The 14,496-nt window shown below is 41.8% G+C and overlaps 1 protein-coding gene across 1 annotated transcript in view; it reads right to left on the bottom strand.

Annotated features, from left to right (window-relative positions):
- Nucleotides 1–14,496, bottom strand: part of LOC128641937 (uncharacterized) — a 469,590-nt gene that overhangs the window by 395,059 nt on the left and 60,035 nt on the right. Inside the window, exon 3 of the mRNA XM_053694531.1 lies at nucleotides 13,803–14,075. Coding sequence (XP_053550506.1) covers nucleotides 13,803–14,075 — 273 coding nt within the window. The remainder of the gene's footprint in view (nucleotides 1–13,802; nucleotides 14,076–14,496) is intronic.

Here is a 14,496-nt window from a genome sequence, read left to right as displayed (position 1 = left end):
CCGGTCCACAGCGTCATCCTTACCTGTGGGAACCAATACCAAAGCTTTAGGACACGGATGAAGGGAGGGAGCAAATCAGGTTACCTAAACGGAAGGCACCACGGCTTGCAAAACCTTTCTCCCAAAAATAGCCTCCGAAGAAGCAAAAGTATCAAATTTGTAAAATTTGGCAAAAGTGTGCAGTGAAGACCAAGTCGCTGCCTTACATATCTGATCAACAGAAGCCTCGTTCTTGAAGGCCCATGTGGAAGCCACAGCCCTAGTGGAGTGAGCTGTGATTCTTTCAGGAGGCTGCAGTCCGGCAGTCTCGTAAGCCAATCGGATGATGCTTTTAAGCCAAAAGGAAAGAGAGGAAGAAGTCGCTTTTTGACCTCTCCTTTTACCAGAATAGACAACAAACAGAGAAGATGTTTGTCTGAAATCTTTTGTAGCTTCTAAATAGAATTTTAGAGCACGGACTACGTCCAAATTGTGTAACAAACGTTCCTTCTTTGAAACTGGATTCGGACACAAAGAAGGTACAACTATCTCCTGGTTAATATTTTTGTTAGAAACAACCTTTGGAAGAAAACCAGGCTTAGTACGCAAAACCACCATATCTGCATGGAACACCAGAAAGGGCGGAGAACACTGCAGAGCAGATAACTCTGAAACTCTTTTAGCAGAAGAAATAGCAACCAAAAACAAAACTTTCCAAGATAACAACTTAATATCTATGGAATGTAGAGGTTCAAACGGAACCCCTTGAAGAACTGAAAGAACTAAATTTAAACTCCAGGGAGGAGTCAAAGGTCTGTAAACAGGCTTGATCCTAACCAGAGCCTGAACAAATGCTTGAACATCTGGCACAGCTGCCAGTCGTTTGTGTAGTAAGACAGATAAAGCAGAAATCTGTCCCTTTAGAGAACTCGCAGATAATCCTTTATCCAAACCTTCTTGCAGAAAGGAAAGAATCTTAGGAATTTTTATCTTATTCCATGGGAATCCCTTGGATTCACACCAGCAGATATATCTTTTCCATATTTTATGGTAAATCTTTCTAGTTACCGGTTTTCTGGCCTGAACCAGAGTATCTATCACAGAATCTGAAAACCCACGCTTTGATAGAATCAAGCGTTCAATCTCCAAGCCGTCAGCTGGAGGGAGACCAGATTTGGATGTTCGAATGGACCCTGAACAAGAAGGTCCTGTCTCAAAGGTAGCTTCCATGGTGGAACCGATGACATATTCACCAGGTCTGCATACCAAGTCCTGCATGGCCACGCAGGAGCTATCAAGATCACCGAGGCCCTCTCCTGTTTGATCCTGGCTACCAGCCTGGGAATGAGAGGAAACGGTGGAAACACATAAGCTAGGTTGAAGGTCCAAGGTGCTACTAGTGCATCCACTAGAGTCGCCTTGGTTTCCCTGGATCTGGACCCGTAGCAAGGAACCTTGAAGTTCTGACGAGACGCCATCAGATCCATGTCTGGAATGCCCCATAATTGAGTCAACTGGGCAAAGATCTCCGGGTGGAGTTCCCACTCCCCCGGATGGAATGTCTGACGACTCAGATAATCCGCTTCCCAGTTTTCCACACCTGGGATGTGGATCGCAGATAGATGGCAGGAGTGATCCTCCGCCCATTGTATTATTTTGGTCACTTCTTTCATCGCCAGGGAACTCCTTGTTCCCCCCTGATGATTGATATACGCAACAGTCGTCATGTTGTCTGATTGGAATCTTATGAATCTGGCCTTTGCAAGCTGAGGCCAAGCCCTGAGAGCATTGAATATCGCTCTTAGTTCCAGAATGTTTATCGGGAGAAGAGACTCTTCCCGAGACCATAGTCCCTGAGCTTTCAGGGATTCCCAGACCGCGCCCCAGCCCACTAGACTGGCGTCGGTCGTGACAATGACCCACTCTGGTCTGCGGAAGCTCATTCCCTGGGATAGGTGGTCCTGGGTTAGCCACCAACGGAGTGAATCTCTGGTCTTCTGATCTACTTGAATCACTGGAGACAAGTCTGTATAGTCCCCATTCCACTGTTTCAGCATGCACAGTTGTAATGGTCTTAGATGAATTCGCGCAAAAGGAACTATGTCCATTGCTGCAACCATCAACCCTACTACTTCCATGCACTGAGCTATGGAAGGACGTGGAACAGAATGAAGAACTTGACAAGCGCTTAGAAGTTTTGACTTTCTGACATCTGTCAGAAAAATCCTCATTTCTAAGGAATCTATTATTGTTCCCAAGAAGGGAACTCTTGTTGACGGAGACAGAGAACTTTTTTCTATGTTCACCTTCCATCCGTGAGATCTGAGAAAGGCCAGAACGATGTCTGTATGAGCCTTTGCTTTTGAAAGGGACGACGCTTGTATTAGAATGTCGTCCAAGTATGTTACTACTGCAATGCCCCTCGGTCTTAGAACCGCTAGAAGGGACCCGAGTACCTTTGTGAAAATCCTTGGAGCAGTGGCTAATCCGAATGGGAGGGCCACAAACTGGTAATGTTTGTCCAGAAAGGCGAACCTTAGAAACTGATGATGTTCTTTGTGGATAGGAATATGTAGGTACGCATCCTTTAGATCCACGGTAGTCATAAATTGACCTTCCTGGATAGTGGGTAGAATCGTTTGAATGGTTTCCATTTTGAACGATGGTACCCTGAGAAATTTGTTTAGGATCTTTAAATCCAGAATTGGTCTGAAGGTTCCCTCTTTTTTGGGAACTACGAACAGATTTGAGTAAAATCCCATTCCTTGTTCCGTCATTGGAACTGGGTGTATCACTCCCATCTTTAACAGGTCTTCTACACAATGTAAGAACGCCTGTCTCTTTATTTGGTTTGAGGATAAGTGAGACATGTGGAACCTTCCCCTTGGGGGTAGTTCCTTGAATTCCAGAAGATAACCCTGAGAAACTATTTCTAGCGTCCAGGGATCCTGAACATCTCTTGCCCAAGCCTGAGCAAAGAGAGAGAGTCTGCCCCCCACTAGATCCGGTCCCGGATCGGGGGCTACTCCTTCATGCTGTTTTGTTAGCGGTAGCAGGCTTCTTGGCCTGCTTACCCTTGTTCCAGCCTTGCATCGGTTTCCAGGCTGGTTTGGACTGTGAGGCATTACCCTCTTGCTTAGAGGATGCAGAATTAGAGGCCGGTCCGTTCCTGAAATTACGAAAGGAACGAAAATTAGACTTATTCTTGGCCTTGAAAGGCCTATCTTGTGGGAGGGCGTGGCCCTTTCCCCCAGTGATGTCTGAGATAATCTCTTTCAATTCTGGTCCAAAGAGAGTTTTACCCTTGAAGGGGATGTTAAGCAATTTTGTCTTGGATGATACATCCGCTGACCAAGACTTTAGCCAAAGCGCTCTGCGCGCCACAATTGCAAACCCTGAATTTTTCGCCGCTAATCTAGCTAATTGCAATGCGGCATATAAAATAAAAGAGTTAGCCAACTTAAGTGCGTGAACTCTGTCCATAACCTCCTCATATGGAGTCTCTCTACTGAGCGACTTTTCTAGTTCCTCGAACCAGAACCACGCTGCTGTAGTGACAGGAACAATGCACGAAATGGGTTGTAGAAGGTAACCTTGCTGTACAAAAATCTTTTTAAGCAAACCCTCCAATTTTTTATCCATAGGATCTTTGAAAGCACAATTATCCTCGATAGGAATAGTAGTGCGCTTGTTTAGAGTAGAAACTGCCCCCTCGACCTTAGGGACTGTCTGCCATAAGTCCTTTCTGGGGTCGACCATAGGAAATAATTTCTTAAATATAGGAGGGGGAACAAAAGGTATGCCGGGCTTCTCCCACTCCTTATTCACTATGTCCGCCACCCGCTTGGGTATAGGAAAAGCGTTGGGGTGCACCGGAACCTCTAGAAACTTGTCCATCTTGCATAATTTTTCTGGAATGACCAAGTTGTCACAATCATCCAGAGTAGATAACACCTCCTTAAGCAGTGCGCGGAGATGTTCTAATTTAAATTTAAATGTCACAACATCAGGTTCAGCCTGTTGAGAAATTTTTCCTGAATCTGAAATTTCCCCATCTGACAAAACCTCCCTCATGGCCCCTTCAGATTGGTGTGAGGGTATGACAGAACAATTATCATCAGCGCCCTCCTGCTCTACAGTGTTTAAAACAGAGCAATCGCGCTTTCTCTGATATGCAGGCATTTTGGATAAAATATTTGATATGAAGTTATCCATTACAGCCGTCAATTGTTGCATGGTAATAAGCATTGGCGCGCTAGAAGTACTAGGGGCCTCCTGCGTGGGCAAAACTGGTATAGACACAGAAGGAGATGATGTAGAACCATGTCTACTCCCTTCATCTGATGAATCATCTTGGGCAACTTCATTATCTGTGACAGTACTGTCCTTACATTGTTTGGACGCTATGGCACAATTATCACACAATTTTGAAGGGGGAGACACATTGACTTTCATACATATAGAACATAGCTTATCTGAAGGCACAGACATGTTAAACAGGCTTAAACTTGTCAATAAAGCACAAAAACCGTTTTAAAACAAAACCGTTACTGTCTCTTTAAATTTTAAACAGAGCACACTTTATTACTGAATATGTAAAAAAATATGAAGGAATTGTTCAAAATTTACCAAAATGTCACCACAGTGTCTTAAAGCATTAAAAGTATTGCACACCAATTTTCAGAGCTTTAACCCTTAAAATAACGAAACCGGAGCCGGTTACAGATTTAACCCCCATACAGTCCCAGCTACAGCCTATGCTGTGACTTTACCAAGCCCAGAGGGGAATACGATACCAAATAACGTCTTCTAGGAACTTTTCCAACTACTTTCAGGTCCTCACACATGCATCTGCATGTCTTGCTCTCAAATGGCGCGAAAATGAGGCTCAGCCTACAACTGGGAAGGCCCTTCCTGACTGGAAAAGGTGTCTAACATAGTGCCTGACGTTAAAAAACGTTCCCCAAGTTTATAAGTGTGAATTATCAGCATAAACATGTATAAAATGTCCAAATAAAGCAATCGATTTAGCCCATAAAAGTGTCTACCAGTTTTATAGCCCATATTAAGCCCTTTATTCTGTTTGAGACTAAGAAAATGGCTTACCGGTCCCCATGAGGGGAAATGACAGCCTTCCAGCATTACACAGTCTTGTTAGAAATATGGCTAGTCATACATTAAGCAGAAAAGTTTGCTAACTGTTTCCCCCAACTGAAGTTACTTCATCTCAACAGTCCTATGTGGAAACAGCAATCGATTTTAGTTACTGTCTGCTAAAATCATCTTCCTCTCACAAACATAAATCTTCATCTTTTTCTGTTTGAGAGTAAATAGTACATACCAGCACTATTTTAAAATAACAAACTCTTGATAGTAGAATAAAAAAAACAGAATTTATGCTTACCTGATAAATTACTTTCTCCAACGGTGTGTCCGGTCCACGGCGTCATCCTTACTTGTGGGAATATCTCTTCCCCAACAGGAAATGGCAAAGAGTCCCAGCAAAGCTGGCCATATAGTCCCTCCTAGGCTCCGCCCACCCCAGTCATTCGACCGACGGACAGGAGGAAAAATATAGGAGAAACCATATGGTACCGTGGTGACTGTAGTTAGAGAAAATAATTCATCAGACCTGATTAAAAAAACAGGGCGGGCCGTGGACCGGACACACCGTTGGAGAAAGTAATTTATCAGGTAAGCATAAATTCTGTTTTCTCCAACATTGGTGTGTCCGGTCCACTGCGTCATCCTTACTTGTGGGAACCAATACCAAAGCTTTAGGACACGGATGAAGGGAGGGAGCAAATCAGGTTACCTAAACGGAAGGCACCACGGCTTGCAAAACCTTTCTCCCAAAAATAGCCTCCGAAGAAGCAAAAGTATCAAATTTGTAAAATTTGGCAAAAGTGTGCAGTGAAGACCAAGTCGCTGCCTTACATATCTGGTCAACAGAAGCCTCGTTCTTGAAGGCCCATGTGGAAGCCACAGCCCTAGTGGAGTGAGCTGTGATTCTTTCAGGAGGCTGCCGTCCGGCAGTCTCATAAGCCAATCGGATGATGCTTTTATGCCAAAAGGAAAGAGAGGTAGAAGTCGCTTTTTGACCTCTCCTTTTACCAGAATAGACAACAAACAAAGAAGATGTTTGTCTGAAATCTTTTGTAGCCTCTAAATAGAATTTTAGAGCACGGACTACGTCCAAATTGTGTAACAAACGTTCCTTCTTTGAAACTGGATTCGGACATAAAGAAGGTACAACTATCTCCTGGTTAATATTCTTGTTAGAAACAACCTTTGGAAGAAAACCAGGCTTAGTACGCAAAACCACCTTATCTGCATGGAACACCAGATAGGGCGGAGAACACTGCAAAGCAGATAACTCTGAAACTCTTCTAGCAGAAGAAATAGCAACCAAAAACAAAACTTTCCAAGATAGTAACTTAATATCTATGGAATGTAAAGGTTCAAACGGAACCCCTTGAAGAACTGAAAGAACTAGATTTAGACTCCAGGGAGGAGTCAAAGGTCTGTAAACAGGCTTGATCCTAACCAGAGCCTGAACAAATGCTTGAACATCTGGCACAGCTGCCAGTCTTTTGTGTAGTAAGACAGATAAAGCAGAGATCTGTCCCTTTAGAGAACTTGCAGATAATCCTTTCTCCAAACCTTCTTGTAGAAAGGAGAGAATCTTAGGAATCTTTATCTTATTCCATGGGAATCCTTTGGATTCACACCAACAGATATATCTTTTCCATATTTTATGGTAAATCTTTCTAGTTACCGGTTTTCTGGCCTGAACCAGAGTATCTATCACAGAATCTGAAAACCCACGCTTTGATAGAATCAAGCGTTCAATCTCCAAGCCGTCAGCTGGAGGGAGACCAGATTTGGATGTTCGAATGGACCCTGAACAAGAAGGTCCTGTCTCAAAGGTAGCTTCCATGGTGGAACCGATGACATATTCACCAGGTCTGCATACCAAGTCCTGCGTGGCCACGCAGGAGCTATCAAGATCACCGAGGCCCTCTCCTGTTTGATCCTGGCTACCAGCCTGGGAATGAGAGGAAACGGTGGAAATACATAAGCTAGGTTGAAGGTCCAAGGTGCTACTAGTGCATCTACTAGAGTCGCCTTGGGATCCCTGGACCCGTAGCAAGGAACCTTGAAGTTCTGACGAGACGCCATCAGATCCATGTCTGGAATGCCCCATAATTGAGTTAGTTGGGCAAAGATCTCCGGGTGGAGTTCCCACTCCCCCGGATGGAATGTCTGACGACTCAGATAATCCGCTTCCCAGTTTTCCACACCTGGGATGTGGATCGCAGATAGGTGGCAGGAGTGATCCTCCGCCCATTGAATTATTTTGGTCACTTCTTTCATCGCCAGGGAACTCCTTGTTCCCCCCTGATGATTGATATACGCAACGGTCGTCATGTTGTCTGATTGGAATCTTATGAATCTGGCCTTTGCTAGCTGAGGCCAAGCCCTGAGAGCATTGAAGATCGCTCTTAGTTCCAGAATGTTTATCGGGAGAAGAGACTCTTCCCGAGACCATAGTCCCTGAGCTTTCAGGGATTCCCAGACCGCGCCCCAGCCCACTAGACTGGCGTCGGTCGTGACAATGACCCACTCTGGTCTGCGGAAGCTCATTCCCTGGGATAGATTGTCCAGGGTCAGCCACCAACGGAGTGAATCTCTGGTCTTCTGATCTACTTGAATCATTGGAGACAAGTCTGTATAGTCCCCATTCCACTGATTGAGCATGCACAGTTGTAATGGTCTTAGATGAATTCGTGCAAAAGGAACTATGTCCATTGCTGCAACCATCAACCCTACTACTTCCATGCACTGCGCTATGGAAGGATGTCCAAAAAACTCTTAACCATCTCCGTGGAGATGTTGCCTGTGCAACGGCAAAGAGAATGACTGGGGTGGGCGGAGCCTAGGAGGGACTATATGGCCAGCTTTGCTGGGACTCTTTGCCATTTCCTGTTGGGGAAGAGATATTCCCACAAGAAAGGATGACGCCGTGGACCGGACACACCAATGTTGGAGAAACTACAACTAAACACCACATACTCTTAACCATCTCCGTGGAGATGTTGCCTGTGCAACGGCAAAGAGAATGACTGGGGTGGGCGGAGCCTGGGAGGGACTATATGGCCAGCTTTGCTGGAACTCTTTGCCATTTCCTGTTGGGGAAGAGATATTCCCACAAGTAAGGATGACGCCGTGGACCGGACACACCAATGTTGGAGAAATGGACATAACCATACAGGACTGTTTTGGTTTCCAGAGGCCTGGAGTGGGTTAATGTTGGCTGCCTTTCCACTACTTTTTTTTCCACAATGGGTAATGTGTACTTTCACTGGACTTTTTTATATAGACTTCTGGTCTGATTATTGATGTATCCTCATTCCACTGTACAGTTATTTATTACAATATTTGTTTGGTCAGATATATAGCTACCAAAACCTAGAGATAACGGGGTAATCCGCTGCTCTGTGTTGTTGTTTTTTTGTTGTTGTTTTTTTTTTTCTCCCCTTTTATTACCTGGCCAGCTAGTTTAAGAGAGCAAACAAACAGTCAGTTCAGCAGTGCGCTCTTTCCTCCCTCACCGCATAAGGCATTACTTCCGGGTTACGGCACACAGGAGAGTGGGGATGACGTCAAGCCACAGAAGCCGGTAATGGGACCACAGCGCATCCGTCCCATACGCCAAAAAGGGTAATCCAAAAGAGCAAAATAATGTCCCAGGAGCCGGCAAGCGTAAAATATATCCAAACTTTATTTGAGTTATGTAAAAACAGCATACGGTTCAGTCCGTCAGTACAACAGCACAAACTGACCAGATTAAAAACACAACAAAAAGGGGAGAGAAGCTGCGCTCCTCATGCAGCAGACATGTTTCGTGCTTACCAAGCACTTGTTCACTGCTTGAGCAGTGAACAAGTGCTTGGTAAGCACGAAACATGTCTGCTGCATGAGGAGCGCAGCTTCTCTCCCCTTTTTGTTGTGTTTTTAATCTGGTCAGTTTGTGCTGTTGTACTGACGGACTGAACCGTATGCTGTTTTTACATAACTCAAATAAAGTTTGGATATATTTTACGCTTGCCGGCTCCTGGGACATTATTTTGCTCTTTTAGTTTAAGAGAGAGCAGACTTCTCAAAAACTGGAAAATGTAATACTGGTCATATGTTCTTATGCCTTTCTTTTTATAAATAGACCCAGTTATCTATGGGATCTCTAAAATATCTGCCCCTTCTGTGCTCAATATGAGCTTACATCAAAGATATAAGTTTACCCCCATAGAACACAATGCAATTGCATCTACAAGGTCTATATTGCATACTTACTCCTGATAATATCCAATATCCACTTACTGTTGTGAACTCCAGAAAGAGTTAGCATATTTTTGGGGGTCCTATAAAGTTTTTAGAGGTGCATAGATATATCAAGATAGAGGGTTTACCACTTTACCTAGTCTTGCATTTATGTGCTATGTTTAATAATACTGGTGCTAAATGTACGTAATTGGGGATATGATACTGATTGCACATTATATTTGTAAAACTAACCCATCAATGCAAACAGTTAACACCCATATGAGAATGTTTTTTTCAAACTATTCTTATCCACCTTTTTATAAACAGACTTAGTTCTTAATATGAGCCTCCATTGAAATTAATATATACTTTGGAGGCTTCATAGGTTTTTAGCGGTGCATAAATATCTCACAATAGAGGGTTTACCATTTTACTTATACTTATACTTATATGTATGTGCTATATTTAATACTGCTCGTTGTTTGTATGTAATAAGATACGGTTCACACCTGATATTTGTAAAATTACCCATCAATGCAATCAGTTAATAACCCTATGAGAATGTATGGTTAATTAGATGTGGTACATTAGGGAAGAGGGTGACTGTAATATATTTAGGATACATTACATTCCTTAGTACCCCTATCAAGAAGTCTCTTAACCAAAGGCTAGAAATATTACTCCGGACCTAAGATTAGAGAAGATATTCTTGGATTTTATCCATTTAATTTCCTTAAGAGTTGCAACCTATACCCTGCCAGTCTTCCCGCTCCCTAAGTGCCTCTCCATTTAAGGTTCTGCTTCTGCAGTTTATTTTTACATTCTGGGGCTGCAGACATTGTTGTTTTAATCCAGAATACTATGTTGAGACTGTTGATGTTTAAATTAAGTGTTATAAGGTCCAAGAGTGACCATCTTTATCATAAGTTTTCCCCTATCATACAACTCTTGATCATCTGGGCCCATGAGAGACCCTACAAAAGGTTTGGGGACTTTTATTTTATTTTACTACCATTGGCATTATGCTGACTATCAATTACATAAATATAAAAGAGGTTTTACCACTCATTGGGATCCAAAAGTGGTCCCCTATATTCCTAACGCCTTCTTTCTATTTAAACTTCCTAACGGTCATTATGGTCCAAGAGTGGCCCTTTTATCAGCTAGAAGGCTTTAAGAGAAGGTGCTATAGTACTGGTAGCTTCATACTTATTGTTCCTCACCATTGATTTTTTTAAAAGCTGCTATAATCTACTCTTATTTCTTTTGAGTGTATTCACGTATACTTGTTTGTAATATAATATGCCTTTTATGTACCACCTGGTAAAACTCAATAAAAATATAAAAAAAAAAAAAAAATTGTATTCTCTGCCTGAATCATGAAAAAAAATGTTTGGGTTTAGTTTCCCTTTAACTGCAAAGGGCTCCAATGCACTTCTATATATGTGTACATATGAATTAATGTGTTTATATGTGTATATTTGTCTGTAAATACATAAATACACATATACAGGTGAAACTTGAAAAATTAGAATATCGTGCAAAAGTTCATTTATTTCACTAATGCAACTTAAAAGGTGAAACTAATATATGAGATTGACTCATTACATGTAAAGCAAGATAGTTCAAGCTGTGATTTGTCATAATTGTGATGATTATGGCTTACAGCTCATGAAAACCCCAAATCCACAATCTCAGAAAATTAGAATATTACATGCAATCAATAAAACAAGGATTGTACATAGAACAATATTGGACCTCTGAAAAGTATAAGCATGCATACTGTATGTACTTAGTACTTGGTTTGGGCCCCTTTTGCAGCAATTACTGCCTCAATGCGGCGTGGCATGGAAGCTATCAGCCTGTGGCACTGCTGAGGTGTTATGGAAGACAAGGATGCTTCAATAGCGGCCTTCAGCTCTTCTGCATTGTTCGGTCTCATGTCTCTCATCTTTCTCTTGGCAATGCCCCATAGATTCTCTATGGGGTTCAGGTCAAGCGAGCTTGCTGGCCAATCAAGCACAGTAATCCCACGGTCAATGAACCAGGTTTTAGTGCTTTTGGCAGTGTGGGCAGATGCCAAGTCCTGCTGGAAAATGAAGTCAGCATCCCCATAGAGCTCGTCTGCGGAAGGAAGCATGAAGTGCTCCTAAATCTCCTGGTAGACAGCTGCATTGACCCTGGACTTAATGAAGCACAGTGGACCAACACCAGCAGATGACATGGCTCCCCAAATCAACATAGACTGTGGAAACTTCACACTGGACTTCAAGCCTCTTGCAGTGTGTGCCTCTCCATTCTTCCTCCATACTCTGGGTCCTTGGTTTCCAAATGAGATGCAAAATCAGAAAAGAGGACTTTGGACCACTGAGCAACAGACCAGGTCTGTTTTTCTTTAGCCCAGGTAAGATGCTTCTGATGTTTTTTGTTGTTCAGGAGTGGCTTGACAAGAGGAATACGACATTTGAAGCCCATGTCCAGGATCCGTCTGTGTGTGGTGGCTCTTGATGCACTGATTCCAGCCTCAGTCCACTCCTTGTGAAAGTCCCCAACACTTTTAAATGGCCTTTTCCTGACAATCCTCTCCAGGCTGCATTCATCCCTGCTGCTTGTGCACCTTTATCTTCCACACTTTTCCCGTCCACATAACTTTCTATTAATGTGCTTTGATACAGCCCTTATGGAACATCCACCTTCTTTTGCAATTAACTTTTGAGGCTTTCCCTCCTTATGGAGGATGTCAATGATGCTTTTCTGCACAACTGTCAGGTCAGCAGTCTTTCCCATGATTGTAATTCCTACTGAACCAGACTGAGAGACCATTTAAAGGCTCAGGAACCCTTTGCAGGTGTTATGGCTTAATTAGCTGATTAGAGTGGGACACTTTGAGCCTAGAATATTGCACCTTTTCACAATATTCTAATTTTCTGAGATTGTGGATTTGGCGTTTTCATGAGCTGTAAGCCATAATCATCACAATTATGACAAATCATGGCTTGAACTATCTTGCTTTGCATGTAATGAGTCTATCTCATATATTAGTTTCACCTTTTAAGTTGCATTAGTGAAATAAATGAACTTTTGCACGATATTTTAATTTTTCGAGTTTCACCTGTAAATAAATAAATACATATGTACACTAGTAATCTGGCCCTTTGTCAGGGGAAAGGGAGGGATGGGTCCATATACTAAAGAAATAATTTGATTGGTAGGAGGAGGTGGGTACATACACTACAGAAAAATAATAAATTAACTTATAGATAGGAGTTGGTGATCCCTACACTACAGAAAATAAAAATAAATAAATATTAAAAACAAAAAAACAGCCCTAAACTGTTACTGGCAGACTGGATGCCAATAACAAAAATTATGGTGGCCAGTGAGAGGGTGGGAGATGTTTTGGAGGGATCAGGGGAGGTAGGAGGATGAGGAGGAAACCCTACACTACAGAAAAATAAAAAAATAAACAAATCGATTATTTTTAAAAAGCCCAAAACTGGCAGACTGTCTACCAGTACCTAAGATTGTGGTGACCAGAGGGAAGAGAGCTGTTTGGGATGATCAGGTAGGGATCAGGGAGGTGGGAGCTGTCAGGTGGGAGGACAATTCCAACACTACAGCAAATATTAAACGGTAACAGCTAACTGATTAACCCCTTTGCCAGGAATTTCAGAAGTGTGGTGCACAAATACACAAATATTATTAGTGTCCTTCCAGTTACTTAAAATCAACTGCAAAGCCATGCATGTCTGCCATTTATGAATAAAGGGGATCCTAGAGAAGCTTTTGCAACATTTATCTTCAGTGGTTGTGTATAAATAATTTCAGTGAGAAACCTAAAGTTTGCGAAAAAGTTAACAATATTTTTATAAGATAGTATTTGGAGGCCAAATGGTGGCATGACATATACCAAAATGAGCCTAGTTTAATACCTTGGGAAGTATACTTTAAATACATATACTGTAGTTTTGGTGGTCAATTTTAAAAATATGTGGGCAATTCTACTATACCAAAGTAAAGTTCCCCCCATTGCATTATTTTAGAACATGATATACATAGCTGCAGATAAGGACTGTAAAATTATCAATAATAGTAAAAATATATACGTTAGGTCTTAGTGAAATCAAAGGATTCCAATTAACACATTTTGATTTTTAGATTTTTTTTTCTAAGGTTAAAAGTTTTATTGACTATACCAAATATCAAATTTGAGATATGTGCAATGTCTGGGAAATGTATGCCAACCATGGGTGCCTATGTGTAGATTTTAGTGTTGCTTGAAACTAACACAAAGTTTTTAATTAAAGACTACACTTACTATGGGATTAAATCTTCCCTGTAATTATCATGAGCTTCTGTAATCGTAACAAATTCTGAGAATTCATGCTGTAAAATACCCTCTATTACCATGAGGTATTACCCCTTGTTATTCACCCCTTTTTTTTACACAATACAATGGTGGGGGGGGATCTGTAAAGTGCACATACATCTCACCTCACCTTCAACCAGCTGTACGTGCTTCTCAAGGGGACTTGGAAGATATTTGTATTCAACTTTGCAGGAAAATGACTTAGATTTTTCCATCTCTGTGAATGGTGCAGATATGTTGATGCCATATGTGCCATCTATATTCTGGTAACTGGCCAAAACAGAACTGCTCATCACCGTTCTATCCATTAATAATAAAACAGAGATATCTTTTGGGTAGAAACCAGTGACTGAGCATAACAGCTGGTCACCTAACTTCTCAAGATTGCTGATTGTTGGAAGCGCTGTAAGATAAGACAAATAAATTAGACATTGCCATCAAGTGTAGATCATAATCTTATGTCAACTTTACTTACTTTTTTTGCTTATACCGAAGTGCAGGAGTAGCAGTAAAAGAACACAAAGGTGCAATAGTAAAACGTTATAATGTGCTACAGCATTTGATTATTGCTAATTGCATGGGCCAGGTGACATACTAGGAAAATATACAGACAGTGCAAGGCTGGGAGTCACAAGGCCAAAGGCAGAACTTTTCTTCACTTTCTGCAATGAGAATTGTTTATGTGAAACATTTTCTGCAGGTCATTGAAATTAAATTCAATTTAAAATTAGTTACACTAAAGCACCAGTCCAATTGCAATGTGTTGATTAACTGGAGAATAAAGCAATTTTTAAAGGAGCAGTAAATACAGTAGATTTGCATAA

Source organism: Bombina bombina, chromosome 11, assembly GCF_027579735.1.
Source record: "Bombina bombina isolate aBomBom1 chromosome 11, aBomBom1.pri, whole genome shotgun sequence".
Classification (NCBI taxonomy): domain Eukaryota; kingdom Metazoa; phylum Chordata; class Amphibia; order Anura; family Bombinatoridae; genus Bombina; species Bombina bombina.
Note: the sequence above shows the minus strand (reverse complement) of the source record. Positions and strands in the feature narration are given on the sequence as shown.